Source organism: Paramormyrops kingsleyae, chromosome 16, assembly GCF_048594095.1.
Source record: "Paramormyrops kingsleyae isolate MSU_618 chromosome 16, PKINGS_0.4, whole genome shotgun sequence".
Lineage (NCBI taxonomy): Eukaryota > Metazoa > Chordata > Actinopteri > Osteoglossiformes > Mormyridae > Paramormyrops > Paramormyrops kingsleyae.
This window is the reverse complement of record NC_132812.1, coordinates 16,690,097-16,710,809: the sequence shown is the minus strand read 5'-3', so window position 1 is coordinate 16,710,809 and position 20,713 is coordinate 16,690,097. Positions and strand designations below refer to the sequence as shown.

The window sequence follows — 20,713 nt, the reverse complement described above, 5'->3', positions numbered from 1 at the left end:
GGGGGGGGGTTGCTGGTTCGAGTCTCAGGAACCAGAAATGGTCGTGGATAAAAGTGTTAACCGAGCATGAATGGAGACACTATCTTTGGGGGGGGGGGGTCAGCAAAGGCTTAGTAGCTTGTTGGGTGGGATGAATGGAGAGTTGGGAGGCAAATGTACAGCGACAGGGAGGATAGCAGCACTGAAATGACAAAAGTGGCAAAAATTGGGCAACAGGAAGGCTGCGACACCCCTGTGGTAATACTGAGGAAAATGCAGAGATGCCCCCCCCCCATATTCCTACGAAACGAACATGAGCCGCAGCATTTAATGTAGCAATCGGCCCCCTCCCAACCCCATGCTCGTATCCATCGTTTCAGCTTTTCCAGAACATGAACCAAGAGGAGCAAGAGCACCCCCGGAGGTGAAAGGTGTCGTTTTTGCGAGCGACACCCCACCCGTGGGGCCCCCGTAGGGCCCCTGCAAGGCGACCGGCAAGATCTGTAAGGTGCCGCATCTCGCGGGGAGGGGGGAGGTTGGGGAGTTAATCTGTAATCTCAGCGTACGGGCAGAGCAAACAGGGTTGCCAAACAGCCGAGATATACGATTCACCGTTTCTATGGAGACCACATTAACCGGCAGGCGACGGTAAACAGCGAATCAACACAGACTCATGCACACCATCCCAGCACCTGAATTTACCTGATATTAGCGAGAGCATTGCGCCGAACTGCAATGAAAAAGGCAGGACGGGGTTAGTAGGAGCCCCTTTTAGTGGCAGTGATGTTATGACGATGTTTCAACATGAGTATATCGAAAGGGGCGGAGCACTGATGGATGGGCGGGGCAAGATTTCAGGTGGGACCGCCCTCATCTCCACAACCTGATATAAACACCCACAGCTACACTTACACTTTAGTCCCAGGTTGAGGCCAAGCAGGGGGTTAAGCCCTGGCCCCAGTGTTCAGAACCACCCAGGGGGTGGCTAGGGAAACTGTCCACTCCAGCTGGAAGCGGGACAGGCCTGTCCATGGCCGGCCACACACACACACACGGCTCCACATGTCAGCGAGGCCACAGTGCCCGCTGCGAGACGCGCCCAAGGGACTTTTAGCGAGCGCGCCCCCCACTCGATGGCTGGCTCTGCAGCCATGAGTCAGCAGGCGTTCCGCACGGCGCCGAGGTCCCATCCAAGAGTCCTCACTGAACCCACCAGAGCCCCAGAGGCTGGGGACCGGGCCGCTCACCCTTTCCTGATACCCTCTCTGGCAGGTGTGACCTGCATGCGCAGGGACAGGCTCGGACTTCCCAGCCAGGAGAGGAACCCAACGGGACAAGCAGGACAAACTGGACAAGGAGAGGCAGACGGAAGACCCATACTGTGTGGTAACCACAACCTCTAACACCACTGAAAAGTTTACTGAAGGTTAATTCAGCACTTTCCAGCTGTGCATTGGATGAAGCAGAAGATCACAGTCCACGTGCGGAGCTCACGTCAGCATCTCTGATCCCCGTCCAAAAGCACTACGCTATTATGGAAATCTGGGAGGATTCATTTAGGACCGTTTGTTAAACAAAGTTTTCTGCAAGTGCATTTGTGTGTGTGTGTGTGTGTGTGTGTGGGGGGGGGGGTTAAGAGGTGACGGAGTGTAGCCCTGGAGAGGGGGAGGTGGGTGGAGACCAGCCCCGGAGGCATCAAAAGGAGGCTCACCTCTGAGTGTTTGCTGAAGGGGAGTTCCTCACTTTGGGATTGCTGGAATGCATTGACGGAGATCCCAGGGAGGCAGAGGGCGGAGTCAAGTGCTGGTGTGGACTGGCTGTGGGCGTGGCCTTGGCGTGGGCGTGGCCGGCACGAGGGTTCCTGGGGGCTGCGCTGCTGCTGCTGCTGCTGCGGCCGTCCTTGGCCTCGTCTCTCTCCTTCTTTGCTCGCTCTTTCTTGGTGAAGTGTGCTCCTGCTCTCTCTTCTTGCACTTCCAGCATTCTCTGCGTGTGTCCCTGGCGTCTCCCCAGGACCCCTCAAAGCCCTCGGGCACACTGCGGGGAGACGGGGGCGGAGAGGGACACGCTGTTAAGCGTAGTGTCCACCACATTAGCAGTTAGCATTGTAGCATAGCAGCTCGAAATTAACGAGAACGCTGAAATGGCGTCCAGTCAAAGTGGCTCCATTACAACAGGACCTGCTAGGAACCCACGGGGAAACCCGAAGATCCCCCCCCCCCCCCTAGTATGTTCCCACCACCAGCCGGTAACAATATCAACTTCTCAGAAAGCTGCACTGTGATCCAGAAAATATCTAGGACAACTTCCAAGACACTCAAATGGCGTAACGGTTGCTAAGGTTTCCCTTTAGGTAAGCGGCTGAACAAACGGAAACTGAAGCCAGCAAGAAAACGAGTGTTAGAGCAAGCAACAACAGATCAGGTATCATAGCATAAACATTTTAAAATAAAATAATTATTATTATTATTAATTATCATCATCAATACCATCACTTTAAAGGTCATTTCAACTCATTTCACTGCCTGTATCGACTGCTGAATACTGTTGTGCATTTGATGCATAAACTTTGATTTGATTTGAAACCATTATGTTCAATAACTATTATGCCACATGGTGTAGATCCAATAAGCACAGACGCCTGATCCAAGCCGAACGGGAACCAGAAAGCAAAGCAGAAACGAGACTCTGACAGCAGACTCAGCGATGTATTTAACCCTCTGGGGTCGATGGCATCAGTGGTGCTGCGTATCTTTCTCGTGTATCTCAGTTCATAACTCGCTGAAATCTTATTGTAGAAACATGAAAAAAATGGTGACTAAATCCGTAATCTGTCTTCTTTTCAAAACGTCCATTGTCGGAAGTATTAAAGGTTTTAAAATCAGGTTAAATCAGCAAAAGATTAAGATGAGTTTAACGGCAAAACAAATATATAAGAAGGTGAAAGTGTGTCCCCTACCCCTAGACCCTAGAGGGTTAAACTCAAACTAGAATGACAACGCATCCCGAACAATTGCTGGAGGAAATGGAATGTCCAGGAAAACGAACTGAAGACAACCTGCTGAACATTTGTCCTAACTTATCTGTAAGACCAATAACCATATCACTGCTAACCAGCTAACTGAAATAACTGACAGTAGGTTAGGAAAAAACAAACAAAATTGCAGTGTTTCAAATCCAAAGTATCCCAAGCGCGACCCCCTCCCCACCCGACACGTTACCCAGAGCCGGCCAAGCCCAGATTGCAATGCCCTTCCCCCACCTTGGGGCTCTGTTTACAGGGCACGGGGCCAGTCGGGACATCCTCTGCCCCGGCGCCCGACCCTGTGGGGCATGCTCATTCGTCACCACTAACGAGCTCTCCGGATGCGTTCCGCTAAGCTGACACAATGGCCATTAACGCCAGAGGACCCGCTGGTGAAACAGGGACTCGCGATTCAACGGTGCGGCTCATCCCCTGACATTTGCCTGTCCTGTTCTCATTGGGTGCTCAGGTGCCTCATTATAAAGCCTGATTGGGAAGGGGAGACGAAGACGGGGGCAGGGATTGGTGAGATCGCCAGCCACCTCACCTTACAACCACACAAGCCTGTTCAGGCAGGTGTCCCAGTCACTAGTCCTTGGGGCTTCTACAGGTGTCCAGTACTAAACAGCTCTGCACTGCACAACCCCGCAGTCTCAGATCAGGCTGACGTTACGGCATCAATCTGGAAGTTAATCTTTCGCATGTTCCGAGAGCTTGATTGTAAGACTAGGTTTCATCAAGTCTGTCAAACAGTATGAAATCCTTCACATCGTCATTCCGTCAAGACATCAAACCACGGTATAGTGTATTTTGATGGTATTTTCCTAAAGTAATGCTATTACCATATCTTGGCATATAGAACATATTCTGGTGCACTGTAACCCACCCAAGCCTGTCATACAGCCAGGCAGACAGACACAGAGACAGAAAGAACGAACTTGTCATTCTGCAGAAAGCCACAAATGAAGGTGATCAAAGTCACCAGCAGCACCAGGGAAAGGCCCTGACACCCAGCTCTGCATTACCACCGTTTCCCACCCCGGCAATGAAATCTCCCAGCACCCCCACCACCGTGAGCAGACACCCCCTGCCCGACAGAGTCATGGGGACAGCTTCTCTGCTGTGTGACGCAGGCCCGGTCAGGTTCACCTCGCTCTATGCCGGCGCGCTAACGAGCTGCCAATTAGCGTACGTGCAGCACAGACCTCAAACATGGGTGGGGTGGAGGAGGAGGGTGGATCAGGAAAGTCGTACTTTCCTCATTCTAAAAATAATTGAAACGCCAGCCATTTCCTGCTGAGCGCAAGTATGTAGAGGAAGGCGACGTCAAAGCAAGAAAACTTAACGAATGTCAGACCTGCAATTCACAGATATCTAACAATCAAACCAGAGGAATTCTATCAAATAAACAAACAAACCCCAATATTATATGGGCATGGCGATTCATAACGAATCATGGGGAGTGTCAGCATTTTATACCCTTCTCCTCAGACGGGGGACACACACACAGACACAAACACAACCTGGCTGCTGCAAAGAGGAGACGCGCCATCATCTTCCCACCCAGCGCCGGTGTGCGAGCTGACTCCCCTCAGCCGAGAGGAAGGAGTTTCTGCCTCACCGCTGGCGAAGCAAAGGCAGTCGCCATGGTAACAGCAGGGATGTCTGAATGCGAGTGACTCCGAACACGACGCCCTGGCAGACACACACGTGCGCCCGCCCGCCCGCACACACACACACACACACAAGCGCGAACACACACGCTTCCTTAATGCCGTCGGATCCAACCTCCAGCTTAACGTTATTAAGAGCGGGAAAAGGAGTGTGGTTTCTTCTGAAACATTCCAGAGCGCGGCTGATATGATTCAGATGTAGAGACGAGACACTGCAGAATACTGTTACAGGCCTGTCCTGCTCTACCCCGGACGGCCTGGGAACACTGCCCACGTCCTACCATCCACCAGGGAACAGCAACGCTTGGTCTATTGGGGGGGCTTCCTGGACATCAATCACACAGCAGAGCACCCCTGAAAACACACATTCCGGAGCATTGTGGGAGAGTCACAACACCCCGTCTCACCAAATAAATAATAATAATAATAATAAAAAAACTGAATATGGCCATTTTATTCTTTTTACATCAATTAACTGGCAAAATAAGCTCTAGAAAGTATCTTGCCACTGCTTTAACGTAACATACAGTGCTTCAAGACAGAGGTGGAACCCGAAGGCAGCATATTCAACTCCCTGGGGGCCCCCAGTACCCTCGAGAAAGGCACTTAACCCGAATTGCTCTAGGAAGAAACCCAGCTGTACGAACAGGTAGATGTATAACAGGTGGGTGGGGGTTGTCAGATAAGTAGCTAAGCATTAAACGTGAGGTCGTGCAGCAGCAGGCAAACAGTGGTATTAATCAGAAAGTGGAAAAGGGTGTCATACAAAATTGCACACTATAAGCATTTTACTCACCAAAACCTTTAAAAACGTAAGCAGCCGAACAGAAACACAGACTCATTTTTTCCAGCACATAAATGACTGAGGCAACTCACTAACATAGTTCACTGTGGATAAATCCAGCATTTCTGCTTTTATGCATGAAGGCATCGCAAACACGGCTGATGTGGGAAGAGGAGGGCGCGCTCTAACGTTCCTTGATTATGTGACGGGAGCTCAATTTGCACGCTGTCTGCACCTCGTTAATTGCGAGCTCACTCCGGACAGGTGCGACTCTACATGGACGACCCCATCGAACGCGCATTTACTCCCAGTTGCTGCATGCACTGTAATCTGTCTTGATCTCGTTAACGTAGCTTGTCACAGTATTCGTTCCCCGCCTCGTTTCCGCTCTCCCCAGCCATGTCAGTACCTTGGGTCAGTGACACTGCGGCAGGTTGACCAGTTGACCTTAGCTTGGACTAGCTTAGCCTGGACGTCAAAGGGCTTTTTGGTCCTCCTCCATTGTCTTCTATCGTGCCGTTCTGTGTTTATGCAGTATATACCAAGTACTCTGGGGACACCATGTTGGAGAGAACTCTTGGTAAAATAAACTGAAATAACCATCTCCCCGTTTTCAACAGAACTGAGGAGTCTGGACTCTGACAGAGTCCTGCCAAACACATCATTTGCTTTGGGCTGTCAGGTCATTGCGTGTGTGGCGTGGTGAGAAAGAACGAACACGAGTCTTCTCAAAAAAATCGCTTCGACGTTCACGTCGGAAGCTTGGAATTCACGGTCCTCCTCCATGGCTGCCACCGCGCCCCAGCGAGCCGGCTGATAGGCCCGGAGAAGCGGATGATGCGCAGGCTGCGTCGGTGACGGCCCCCCGCCCCCCGCGCCGCGGAGACGGATGGGCCCTGATTAATTGCTGTAGATGCAGCATAAACAAAGCCATAAATTCAAGTCATTCAGGCCCAATTAACAGGTTAGCGGGAGATGGGGTCAGCGGCGGTGCCACACTACACCCGCTATCAGGCGGCGTTGGCGATAAACAGCCCCCTCCCCTGCTCCTGATTATACTATAGGTACACACTCACACAGCACGGCTCTACACTCACACACATACACACCCCACTGTTGCCAGACCTCCCGTTCACGGCGGATACGGAGAAATAAAAAGACCTGTCAATCTTCTGGCCTATTATGCAAATCCCATTTTAAAGCAAAGCAACAACTGATCGGGAAGAAACTCTTCCTCTATTTCTCTATCTCTCTCTCCCTCCTTCTCTCTCTCTGATTCTCTCCCCCCCCCCCCCCAACCTAACCTCCTCTCTGCATGACTGCCTGCAAGGACAAAGCCTCTCAGCCTGCACGCGCATGCAAATATGCAGCAAGCCGGCGCGGTGGATCGCGGAAGCTATCTGGAAGCTGCAGGCCGGCCGGACGGGGACAGGGCAACCGTGTGCGGAGACCACAAAACGGGCACGAGTCCGACCCCATCCGACCCGGGCGTGAAGACCACATCCTGGGTGCTAAAGGGCAGCCCAAGATACCTTTCGCATACCAAAACCAACTAACGTGGGACAGAATCATTTAAAAAATAAAGAGGATGCAGACCACCCATGCATCCCATCCTACCTTGAGTTTTGGAGAAAAGACCCAACTACAATGAGTATCAGTGACAGGCCCGGTCATACACAGATCAGACAGGACCTCTTACTCGTCTTATCCAGTTAACTAAAGAAAAAAACAAACGTCTGCAAGGATGATTCAACGAAAGGTGTCAGATTCGAAGAGACGCCGGATCCCTTAACATGCGCTCAACGTGCAGCTCATGAGTCGCATTCCTCATTAAGTGCCTGGACGCCACTGCAGCACGCAGAATGCCCTCTGCGATGAGCTGCGCCCTTATTAGCGACACCACTCCCCTGGAACCACAATAACGAGTCGGCCGGCTTAATATTATCTCCTTAATAACCCACAAGGCCTAAACTCTGTCCGTATTTTCACTCCCCCAAGCTAGTACAGGCAACGGTTAAACGTTTTTAAGGACGGTTAATAGGAACCATGCAGCAGCACTTTGCAGGTAATTGGCAGTTAGCTAAACAGTCAAAATTAAAAGAAGGCATTTCTTACTGATTATAAAACTCAGCTCTCTTTTCTGAGACAGTGCCCCCCCCCCCCCCCCCCAAACACACACCTACTAAAAGAGGAGGCGGAGCCACACAGAGCAGTCAGCCTTTCCCAGAGATCTTTGCAAACCCCCTGCCCTCCCCTGACAACCCCCCAGAACCTAAAACTCAACTTTCCAGCCAGGCCTGCATTAGCAGTCTGTCAGTCTGACCCAGTAGGGGATGGTGCAAGGAGTCAGGTAACCCCCCCCCCACACCCCCCCATACAAAGCCTACAATTCTTTCTTAGCCAAACCTTGGAAACCTCAGCCTAACTAAACTATCAGCTGCAATTTGTTTTTTTTTTTGTTTTTTTTTGGGGGGGGGGGGGTTCATAAGCAGAAATACCTGCCACACCACCTCGCCACCACACATGCCTCCTGAAGCTCATCACTCAATACTTCCCCCATTAGATCATCTCTGCTCCCCCCGGAAAACCTCTCTGACCAGCAGTTAAATATAGAGCTCAGCCCGCGACCTTACGGCCGTTTACACTTCTACGGCAAACATACTTTCGAGTGAGCTCCTTTTCCTCTTGAATTCCAGCCATTTCAAATATTTACTGTGAACTTTTCAACCGCTCCGCATTCTCAAAAACATCCCCGCTGTTTACATCTCCCTCCGGCAGCGAGGCGGCTTTCGGTAGCTCGTCGCCAGGCCTCCGGGGGGTTCCGGGGACCCAGCGCGTGCGGACGTGCCGTTAAACGCTCGTTCTCCACCAGCTATCCCTTCCACTAATGGTGAACGCTGCAGAAACACCAGCAAATGAAAGGAAAATGAGGAAAGCTGTACCACGAAATGTGACACCACATGGAGGTACACATGCTAATGCTAATGAGAAAGTAATGCTAATAAGAGCAGGAGAAAGCATTTGGTCGCAAGCAGTAACAATTATGACTAAGAGGGAGAGGTAACAAACCAGCATGTGAAAGGGAGTCATACCTTTGGAGAGGTATGAAGCTCAGCCATTTGTTTCGTGCCTTTTTCAAATTTACCTCGAGGGATTGATTGATTATCCAACCATTCATCCATCCTTTATTTTTAACACCATCTTAATCTCATAGCATTGGACCTTCTCCACATGGCCGTCTGACTCTCGGATGGCAGACTCCTGTCATTGCCACTCCCCAACAAACATACCTGACCGGTACCCTATTGCTGCCATATGTACCCATGATGCAGCTACCACCAGATCTCTCATCTGAGTACAAGAACTTAGGTGTAATATGGGCCTCCATTTATGCTTTGCAAAGCAAACACAGTTTCAAAGCCCTGATTTTTAATAACCAGTCTTAATTAAAAAAAAATCCCATTGTCTCCCACTAATGTGGTGAATCCCCACAACACGTTTTAACAATCGGAGCTCATTTTTAACCAAGTAGCAAAAAAACACAACACACCCCACCCCACTTCGATCACAGAACTCACCATGACCCTCTGTGTCACGATATAGCAGTGGCCATCTCTGTTTCTGCACAGCAACAGGACACGAGTGTGAAATCCCCAAACCTGCCCAAAACAAAGAGAGAACGTCACTCAGTGAACCTGGACATGCTGCTCAATATACCAGCCAATGTGTCCTGATCACCAGGCCTGTGTGAGGTGAGAGCTATGGATACTGAGATAGGATGGTTCCTCTGATAATTTTATTTTATTAAGTGTTAAGGAAAAACAACCACAATACGAAAATCAATCAAGCAAAACTTACGGGACGTCAATTGTAGCATGGGTACCGCATTGTGACAGTTTCTATTTTAAAAAACATGAAAGAAGAGCTGCACACACTCGTTTTGAAGATTTTCAAGGGAACGTCCCCCAAATATGAGAAACATAATATTCTCCACCATCGCCACACAATTTCGCACAGAGCCAAAATAAATCACATTACATGCATCCCGGTGCAAGACCTGGCCCCCCCATTTTAGGAGAAAATGTCATCCTCATGAATCATTCAAGGGATTTTTTTTCCCCCTGGAACTTCATTAGAATTTTTTTTTGTAGCAGATCACCTGCCAAACGTGTTCCCGATTACCTTCAAGAAACCAGTGCGAGGGGGGGGGGGGGGGGAAGAGAAATCTGGGATTTTAAAAATTACATTAACGTGTTTCTCATACTCCTAGCAGTCCTGTTTACCCAAGATTCCTTAGTGCCAAGACAAGTAAGAGGGGTCTATGTGATCACAAAACTCCCACTGTGAAACTTGAGTATCTGCTCCGTGAAAAACCTGAAAAGGGTCTATCAAGTACGGACAAACTGGCCAGATTATTACAAGAGTGACAACAAAGGAAGCAAAATTCAGATGAGCTTTCCCTTCATCAAAAGGAAAATCTGACTTCTTTCTAAATGTACAAAGGAAGTCGTTAAATTTATCCATCATGATCCACAATCGTGTTCTGCTGTGTCACAAACAAGTTCCAGAGAAACACACCACTGCACAATCAGGTGACTCAAACCGAAGAACCACCGCCGCGGAGGACCAGGGAAAACAGGCCAAACTGGTCTGCGAAGCATCACCAGGTCATTTTCAGCCCCTCAAACCAGAGCAGACAACTATATGTCTAACTTTGTCAACAGTTTAGGGCATTGGTCACCAACAGGTGGCCTGCAATCCACATGCGGAAAGTGCGATCACCACCACCCCCGGACGGCATTTTTCTCCAGACAGCGGACCGGCAGGGGGACCTAGGTTTGCTGCTGCCGATAAGATTCAGCCCTCAGAAAAGAAATAGCTGAAGACTAAGGGTTTACAGAAACTCCACTTTGCAGTTTGGAACCACAATCAAAGCCCTTCTTGAGCCATGTTCTCAAAGCAGGTAAAGCCCCAGTCCGCGTGGCGGCTGCACCAGAAGGCACCGCAACAAGGTGACGACATCACCGGCGAAGAGCTCCGGCTCCACAATGTCACGCAAAGCAGAGGCCACACAGCGGCTGCACTTCTACGTCAGGACAGACCAGAGAATGGACAGAGAAGCTGGGGGGGCGGAGTGGGGAGCCACCAAGACAGCCATCTTTAAGGAACCTGCAGTTCCGGCTCGGATCTTCTCATTACTGAGGGAACATATAATCCAGGCTGGAGATTATAGCCAGGAGACTCGCCTTTCATGTCCGGTGACCACGTTTGTGTGGGTGACGCTTTACAACACGCTTATTACACCGAGGGGCGGAGCTGGCAGCAAGGGCTATACAGCTAGAATGGGAGGGGGGAGGCTTGTTCACCGAAGAAACTTGCTTCAGGGAAGGGGTCTGTCCATCCCCCAGGTCACCTGTTACTGGGGGGGAAATTCTTCTATTATCGAGATTAGTGTTTCCCAACCCGGACCTCAGGGACCCACAGACGGTCTCACGTTTTTGCTCCCTCCCAGCTCCTGGTAAAAATGTGGAGCTGGGAGGGAGCAAAAATGTGAGACCGTCTGTGGGTCACACTGACCAAGGAGAGCAGCCCTCATTCTGTGCCTTTCAAAAGTGCCGTACTGGACACCCCGTGGACACCCTCCGACCACTTCAATCACATTCTGAAAAACCCAGTAAACCTACTGTTTGTACTTCTGTGTTCTTCAGGCAGCACAATCTCACCTCACAAAAATAAACATCAAAGCCAAAAAGCTTTCAGGCACGTTCTGCAACGCACTTATGAAATGATCACACCCCCCTTCCCACTTGAATTTTAAGTGATAATTTTTTGGCTTTTACATGTCATTTTTAATGTGAAAGGCACAGCAAAATGCCAAAGTGTACCCCATGCAGAGGCTAACCAGAATGACCCATCCCGGGATCAAAGGTCACAGCCTGCCTCCATCACCATTACAGTCGGCTTGTGACAGCAGACAGGGGCAGGGGGGCATTTCAAACTGGTCTTATCTTCACGTTTTCCTCGGTCACTGATGACCTGAAATGGATGCATGTGCCCCCCACTGCAGTCAAAAGGAACTGTAGAAGAACCCCCCCCCTACACACACCACTCATTCACAGCTTGATTGAAGTTTTATTTTATGGTTTGATTAGTTTTATTTTGTTGACCCCTCCCCCAAGAAATCAAGACCCTTGAACATGAGCCCAGGAAGTCTTATCAAAAGCTGAAATGGTACGTCCTGTTTTCGTCCAATCACAGCCGTGGAACTTGACAGGAAAAGTCAGACCCTGAGCAGAAACGGTAATATTGTCCACCCCTGCTTTCCCCTGTCACTTTAATGACACCTTGGAAGAGCAGCAGAGTTTTTAAATCCATGTCTGAAGAAAAGAGCCTGCACAATGAATCACTTATCTACCTAGATCAGCACAGGAAATGCAGGTCAAAAGAAAGGAAACCTAACCTGAGGCAGCCAGTAACAGAATTTGAGATGTTGCGAGTTTTACTCTTAGAAGAATGGCAAAAAAGTTGATGATATCAGTAGGGGAAGTCTCAGAACTTAAGGCAAGTATGTCAAGGCTGGTTTCAGCTACAGGACCTCAATGCAAGTCTAGCATCTCAGTTGAGTTAAAGGGCCTCAGTTGGACATAAATTACTTCAAAAACAGCAGGGGGGCACTTTTCTCATTCTGATTCCCTTCAAATTGCTCGGTGGTGTATTAGCATGCTGCATACTAGGCCTGCAGAATTCTGGGTAAAATTTCAACCACTATTTTTTCCACTGAGAATAGAGACAATGCTTTTCTCTCAATTCTCAAGCAATGCATTATTATTATTAGCAGCAGCAGCATTACATGACTATATCAAGACAGAAAAAACAATATGATTATTACTGAGATGACGTCAACTTTGCAGAACAGAAAGGGCAGGAAATGCTAAACATGAAGCATTAACCCTTGTCTGCTCTTAATTATATCACCTTCAATTTTTTTTTCTGTTGAATTCCCCTAAGGAACTGAAACTCTTGCAAAACACTGCTCACACTATATGCCTTTCTTCTCATCATAAAATCTGGAAAAAAAATTCCAAAACTTTATTGTTTAAACTGGGGTTGGAAAAATGTGCTTCCTGTTCCTCACTGTTTCCGGAAAGACTTCAAGTCAATCATTTTCCTCATGTTTTCGAAGCTTTTACTTTCACCTTGTTGCTCACATTAGATTAGTTTTCAAGTCTGTCCCCTCTTCCAGTTTACAGCTCATGGTGTAATTCCGTCATGTCATTTATCGATGCAGCTTATGGAAAAAAGGAAGCACTTGGTTTGATGCAAAGAAGTAAGAATGACATTACATAGGGGTATGAATCGAGATCAACGTTTAAAAACAATTAATCCTGACATTAATGAACCAGAGAGAGGCTCACCGGTCAGTCTGTTACAGCCGTCAAAACCCGAGATGCCTGAATTATCAGAACGAAAACCAAAAACTTCCCTTTTCAAATAGACTACCACCGAATGGCTGCAATCAACCATAGAATACTCATAGAAAAGTCCCTTCTGAAAATAGAACGCTGCTCTCTGACACACATTGGTCATCACAAGGCAGACTGGTCAACGCAGGTTAAAACTAGCTGAACACTCTCCTTCAAGATCTTCCCCTATTCATCAGAAAATAATAATGAAAACAGGATGCAGGACCCAGACAAAGTACAAATAAACCCACTTGCATGGGGGGGGGGGGGGTGACAGAAAACAGAAGTGTCACTTTTATCAAGATGTCAGATCCAAGCAGCGCCGGGCAAACGTCATCGAGAAGAACGGAGATCCTCGTCGGTCTCGCACAATAGATACGGCTAGATTAGCGTTGGCGGGGACCGGCACAGGGACGGAGGCCAACGCGGCAGCATGTGCCACAGCTGATTCCTCCGGGATGAAAGCACACACCGGTTCTGTTATGCCACGGCCGGAGAAGCGCTTGCAGAAATCTACACCCGCACTGAACGAGTGAGCAATGACCAGCCTCCACTCCACTGCTCTAATCGGAATGGATGGGCACAATGGAGACTCCGCTCTCAGCCCGCTCTTCCTGCTCACGATAAACACTCTCACTGCACTTCTCCAGCATCCCTCTTAACCACTGGCCGTGCACTGGAATCGCCCGAACGGCTTTCTCTATGGCCCAACCCACCGAAACGTTTTTTAAGGAAGCTACAAGTACTGCGATGTCAACAGTTGTTTAAGGTTCTTTGTCGCATTAAAATCTGGGGGAGGTGTGTGGTGCAGTGAGTTAGGGCACTGCGGCCATGATCAGAAGATCACTGGTTCAAATCCTAGAATTAGTAGAGTAATGTTACTGTTGGGCCCTTGAGCAATTACAAACCCCAAATTACAATAGCACTGTCTGACCCTGCTGTCTCTCAAAATGCATGTCACTTTGAATAAAAGCATCTGCTGAATAAAATGTAAAAATGTTTAGTTTTGAAAACTTAAAATGACACAAAACTGGCATGTGCAAATACAGGCTTTTTCGTTCAATTCCAGGTCACAATTTTTAACATGCTAATTTGATAAAACAGACTGAGCAGCAAACAGTGACAATGGCTTGATATGTTTTTGTAAATAATTCAAAAAGAAGTCATGAGCTACAAGGTCTTTAAAGGGATTAACAACATGCTGCATTTAAGGAGCATTCAAATATGTCCTCAGATAACACATTTCAGACCAAACAGACATTTATACGGGAGGCACCAGGTATGATGTAAGGGCTTCAGAAAACTGTCCAGATGTGCATGAATGGAACAGATGTTTTTCTTCCCCATAGAAACTTGCCTCTCCACACCCATTTATTTGGCTTACAGATCAACTCTGAACTACTCTTAGACAATTTAAACAACTTAATTCAAAATAAAATACTTTGAATATTCTATTAAAATTACATATAATACAGCGGGACTGCCCACATGAAAATTCTTGCAAGAATGACATTAGAAACAGATTTGGAACCCCTAAGTTACAGATAATGAATGAATAGTTCAGTGGCCTGCATAGGCTGAAAAACAGGGCCGGTCTCCCGAAGCAGCTAAAAAAGCATGTGGAATGGAAGGGAGGAAACTGGCTAGCAACATATGCTAAGACCGGGACCTACAAACGATGTTAGTGAGGTTGAGCTTTAGTTCTCTGATGCAGGCGGCAAAAGCATTCATCTTTAATGCCATTCAAACTTCAGGAGGCGACCATTCGAAAGCATCTCCCTGAAATACTTCCGAAGGCATGTTCATCCATGATTATCACAGCGTCAATGGGAGCTTTTTTCCCTCCCTAATGAAATGGTCCAAACCCAATTGGCAGGCTACTTCTTATGCGCTCATCAGCAAACTTGCACACCTGTGTCTTTCGTAAGAACATTGGTCAGCAAAAGCATCCTGCCTCGTCAAATCACAACAGCTTGGTGAAGAAACTTACTTTGAATTCTAGATACTCATAATCCAAAAAAACTAATTACAAGAATGAGTAAAGCAGGGTTCCGCCAGTTCTGGCAGAATAAATTTCCATGACTATTCCAGTACTTTGCCAGTTTCCAAAACCGAGAAGTTTGCTTTGATTTGATGATTATGCAGTTTCAGATAGTAATTGTCCTGCCCCGATCGTCCGCTCCTTCCGTGTGCCACGCCCCCTCGTTAACCTCGTGTGGAATCCCAGTGTAATCAGCTGTTTCTGGTTGTCATTAGTCCTCTGTATTTAGTCCGTGTTTCAGTTTGTTTCCCCATTCCGGTCATTGTAATATCACTGTGTTTTCTTGCCTGCCCTTTTTTATTAAACCCCGCGTTCCCCGATTTCCTGACTGCCGCTCCTCTGTCTCCGCTCCGCGTCCCGAATACGGCACGACAGTAATACTACCATTTTCGGTACGATAATAGGCAATCTGCTTACCAAAAAAAACACAGACGGTGGACAACTTTCGCCAATGTGCAAATAGCGTTCAATTAAGAAAATTAATCCCAATATTAAAATTATACGTACCTTATGATTGGTAGAGGCAAATGGAGTCAAAAACGGGAAACTGATCAATAAAATACGTGCAAAAAAATAAATTAAACCATTAAAACCGGAATAACGAGCAAAAAAGAAGCGATCTCAAATACGCGAAATCTGCGCGGAAACGGATGTTTACCAAGGTAGTTAACTATTGACTTCCACTCGTACATTTCAGTTAGCGCGGTGCGGAACGAAGCGGGAAGCAAAAATGAACAAGGCTAGTTTCCAAAACTTTTCCTCTCTATCCAAGAATTCCAAAGCTTATCCAGAGCCTGGAAAAATTATTTAAAAATTCCAAAACTTTTCCAGGTTTTCCATGACCGCGGGTACCATGGTAAAGCTGTATGAGTTTAACTAAGACATGATTTACTGAAGGTCACCATCCTCTGAGCCCAAAGAGGCTTGGCCAGTACTTTAGCGATCCCCTGAGCTCAATGTTACGAAAAAGCGCTGGGGACTCTGACATCTCTCAAGAGAGAAAATGTTCCTGTTTGTTCCTTTTTTTAAACCACTAAAAATTTCACATTCGGTAAGAGCTTTCAATCCAATTATTCAAATATGCATCTGGGTATTCAACAGAATACTTAATTACCAAATGAATCGACATTTCCAGACATTTCAATGAGCTGCACCAAACTGACAAACAACGGCATGACGTTTTTTTTGTTTGTTTTTTTTAAATCACTCAACCTTATTCACTCATTACACACAGGAAGCCCTTTGTAATAGATTAAAACTCTTTATTCTTACATTGCAAGTTAGACTTCATGTGGCTTATTCTGCACAACCTCGATGACAGACTGAAAACTGCAGAACTCCAGTAAATTACCAATAAGCAAGTCAAAATGACTTGCTAATCCTGCCACTTTTATTAATCCAAATGTTTCACTATAGGCTATGTGTTTACATTAAGTTGTGTTATAGACTGCTTCATAAACACACTAAATAGCAATAGCCTGTGTTTGTTTTACCCCAATACAAAAAGAACCTTGCATAGTGTTTGTTTTTGTTTTTGTTTTTTTAAACAAAAAAACATCTGGGGGGAAAAAAAACGAAGCTGTATAGATCCAAACCATTGCTTTCATTTCCCCCAAACCATTAACAAGTAATGATATTTGACAGATGTAATGGAGGCCCCGATAAATGAAAGCTCGACTCGTTCCTCTTTGAAATAATTGCGCCGATAGCAGAAGCGAGGCTTTTGTCTTCCATAAAAGCAAGCATTGCTCGATCCGTCTCCTACCACTTCATATTAGAAATATCACGGAACTAGCGAAATCCCTAGAGCGCCTGCATAACAGGCCTTGTGAAAATCCAGAAGGCAGTCATCAAGGGTGGCATAGCAGCCAAACACACCGGCATCACAAGGCACAGAGGATGGGAGCTGTCAGGCGAGTGAATGACTCCATTTCATGTTCATCTTCTCGTTGGACTGCAAGTGGCAGGTTGACGTGGCACGCCGAGGGGGCAAAAAGGGGGGGCGACTGACGTTCAGGATGAGGGACGAGGCCTCACCTGAGGAAGATGATAGGTGAGAAGGCCAAGGGGATGAAGGGTTTGCATCATCATCATCATCATCATCATCAAGTCACAGTCCGGGATAAACATAATATGAAAGATGCCATACTGCATTGGTTCCGCATCCAATGTGCTCCAGTTTAACTTCTATGGCACCTTGTTTACGAAACACTGCAAACCTGACCAGAAGAAGATTAGAAGATGGACAGATTGACTGAAAATGAGCAAAGGCTGAATTGGAGTGATTGTCTATACTGGGCTAGAGAGGAATGTCGCAAAACAAAGATTAACGCTGTCATACGTATATCAGTAATAGATATTACTCTAATTGGTAAATATTTGAGACGAGTTTCCCCTGGTTTTTCAAACATAACATAATCCTTCCCTTTATCAATTACCAATGGCTGTTATGTTTACACTTCTTGCGGCGAGTGGAGGTTGTTTGTCGGGGGTGCATGCCGCTAGCGCCGCCCCAGAGGACACAAGGCCAGGCTGCGCCACGCTTGCCTTCAGGCAGCTGGCATTGGAGCATCTGAAGCCCGGCGGGGCGGTCACTATGGCAACGGCAGAATCCGCCAGGGTTCTTTATGCAGAAGAGCCTGGTGCGTAACCAGGTCTCACAACCCCCGCGTTTAACGCTCTCGTAACACACTGAAACGTTTAAATCTGCTACAGAATAACATCATTGCCCCCCGCTGCCTGACACGCACCGAGATCTGAAATCACGGAGCACGTTTTCAAATCGGTGCCCAGAAGCAACAATTAGCCCTCCCCTGCAGACAGGAAAGCACCCAGAGCCTTCGCGTCGCCGCTCAACCTCAAACGCTCCCCACGCGAAAACTGGAACTTAAACTGGAAAAAGAGCCGTCCCCCACGCCTGGATAAGATCGAAACGGCAGGACACTTAAAATTCCGACAGACGGACAGCACAAAAAAAAAAAAAAAAAAAAACCTGAGCGGTTAACGGTCTGGCAGAGTGTGGGGGGGCTTCCTGGCACAGCGGCACACGCATGGAGCCCAGTCTCAGCGCTGAGCTGGGTGAAGAGGTCCTGGCATGGCTGGGGCACTGTGACATGCTGCCACAGGCCGAATCGCCTGTTAGAGGCGGCAAAACTAAAGCACACATACATGTAGGAAAATAGCTTGAGTTCAATGTTCTCCCAGGTAGTTACTAACACACCTGTAGGCAACCACTGAGGTATAAACATGCTCTAGGGTAATCAGTAGGATCGCAGATACACAATCGAACACGCGCACGCTGACATGCAGACTACTCTGGCTCTCATTCCTGGGCACTGGCAAAACATTTATATACATTTATACACATTTATGACAAAATAGGATGAGAGGGGAGAGAAAGTTTCCCCGAACAACACAGCACTTAAATTTCACTTTTGGTTTTAGAACAGGGGTGGACAATTTTAACCAAAAAGAGCCACTGGGCATGCAGTTTTTCACTGCAATTCCCCAACTAGATTACTAATTAGAGGACTGATTGGCTGAGGAGAACTCATACCTGGGTTTGAACAGCTGACCTAAAGGTTATGCCAAACACCTGCATATCCTTTGCAGATAAGATTAGACACCCCTGTTCAAGAACCCTCCTCCTGCTTCACAGTGGTAAGACACACAAACCTTTTGAACAACTGTAGTCACACACAGACATGCAAACAGTGCCTTTACAGCCAAACACCACAAAATAATATATTAACACACAGATCTGGCCAGGGTTAAAACACATGCACTGCAGTCTAGTACCAATTACTACAGAAGACACCAAGACAGGATCTCCTTCTGTGATTTAACAGCTGATATGAAAATAAAGGTCATTAAAGTCGTGTTCCCTGTCACACAGCACTCTGACACCTGAAATGAATGTTGGGTGCCAGGTAGCCCATAAACACCTTCAGCTCTCAAGGATCCTCCCTCCCTGGGACATTTTCTCCGTGCTGCTGGAAACTCGGGTTCACACATTATTAACCCAGAAGCCAAAATGTTTTCAGGTCGCAAATTCAAAACTCAAACTTCTCACAGGACATTCAAAAGGAAAAATATTCCACGGCCAAAAGAGAAAGCATTGCATTGTAGGTTTCTCTCTCCGGCACCCATTACTGAATGGGAATACAAGCCGAGACAAGGATCCCGCATCTTCTGCATCTGAAGTTGCTACAACAGCTCATGACCTACTTAACTAACTACTCCGACTAGGTCAACACAGAAACATACCATAGATGTGCCCAATGTTACAGCAGGACACACGTCCAAGCTGGAACAGTCAAGCACATTCAAACTTAAGAGTCTCCAATTTCGTTGTGTTGCATATCTGAACAGCTAGTCGTTAAATTTTGACTAAGAGAAAAACAGAAATCTATTGGGTGGACAAATGTAACTGAGGATGTGGATGGTATTCATCTCTTCCATCCATTCTGAATATGTGCAAGAAAATATTCAGATGTTAATATTTAATCAAGCTGGTCATTTTCCATTCTCAACACCATTCTGGATCAGATTATTCTTGAAACTTAACTGTTAACCAGGGTGGTAAATCTGCAGCATCGCATGGGACTTGCACAACAGTTAGCTTAAGTATTCAGTTAATTCAAGTATTCATTTGGAATAAATAAAAGGTACAAAAAAACCACACACACATATATATATATAGCACACATGAATTCTACAGAAAATACAGGATATACATTGAAGGTCAGTGTCAATCTCTTCTCTCTATAGGGGATAGATGAGAATGAAAAGGGCACTTAATTAATACTCTAATGCAGTTTCATTTTAAAACCACAATTTACAGATAAATGGGATTCCCTCACACCACACAAGATGGGAAGGCAACCTCCTACCATTAGCCTTCTTGTTGCAGAGCAGGACATAGAGACCTCGCTGAAGAACCCCCTTTAGAAGAGCTCGGCAACCAGGCAGGGAAATTAGGTTTGCTACAAAGTCAGCCCTGAGTTTCAGACCAGAAAAGATTGCAAAACATCTTTCAATTACAACTGGAATCATTCAAATTCATTTTCGCAAACAAATGGGGGTGGCTGCTCGTATAAATGGGAATCCATAACTGATTGAATTACAGCACAGAGGTTTTTCCAAACAGCACTAACCACACTTCTTGATATGAAACATGCAATTACGGAAGGTACCACCCACATCCAGACAAAGTTGTCCACATAAACCCAACCAAAACTACTTTTCAATTCCCAATTAAAAAAAAAAAAAATAAATAATAAAAGTTTCTGGTTATGAGAACAGCTTCGATTTAATCATTTTTGGTCATCTGGGGAATTCACATCTTTGTGCTGATTACAAGCAGCTGGACAGCAGCCAAAACAAGGCACATTCCAATAAGGAAAAAGTTATTTTTTTCTTAAACTTAAACTGATTTCCCGCCAACCGATCTGGCTTCCTTTTTCCAAGTGATAGCTAACAGTTCCTTAGAAACAAGTGTACACAAGCATCACACTGCTGAAAACAACTGTGTGGACACACCCCCCCCCCCCCGAAGATTTAACCCTACAACAGCCTGTTCCACCTTAACCTGACTGTTAACCCGAAACCAACATCCCCCAAATCAACTGGGATTTAGAGGCCGAAGGACAACAAGTAACTCCTGTGAACATCTTAGAATCCTGCAAGGCCTCCGAATCTCTGTCTTCATAAGCTGTCCTCAGAAATGGGCATCAATAGGGATTACCCATA

The 20,713-nt window shown here is 46.8% G+C and overlaps 1 protein-coding gene across 5 annotated transcripts in view; it reads right to left on the bottom strand.

Moving 5' to 3' along the window:
- The window catches only part of bcl9 (BCL9 transcription coactivator), a 103,249-nt gene that overhangs the window by 17,645 nt on the left and 64,891 nt on the right, over nt 1–20,713 (bottom strand). For 4 of the 5 annotated variants that reach the window (XM_023828887.2, XM_023828886.2, XM_023828885.2 and 1 more), the window contains exons 3-4: nt 9,037–9,117; nt 1,691–2,013 (exon numbers count right to left, since the gene is read on the bottom strand). In XM_023828887.2, the coding sequence (XP_023684655.1) occupies nt 1,691–1,959 (269 nt within the window). In that variant the 5' untranslated portion in view covers nt 1,960–2,013; nt 9,037–9,117. The remainder of the gene's footprint in view (nt 1–1,690; nt 2,014–9,036; nt 9,118–20,713) is intronic. The other variant, XM_023828889.2, reaches the window with a different exon arrangement.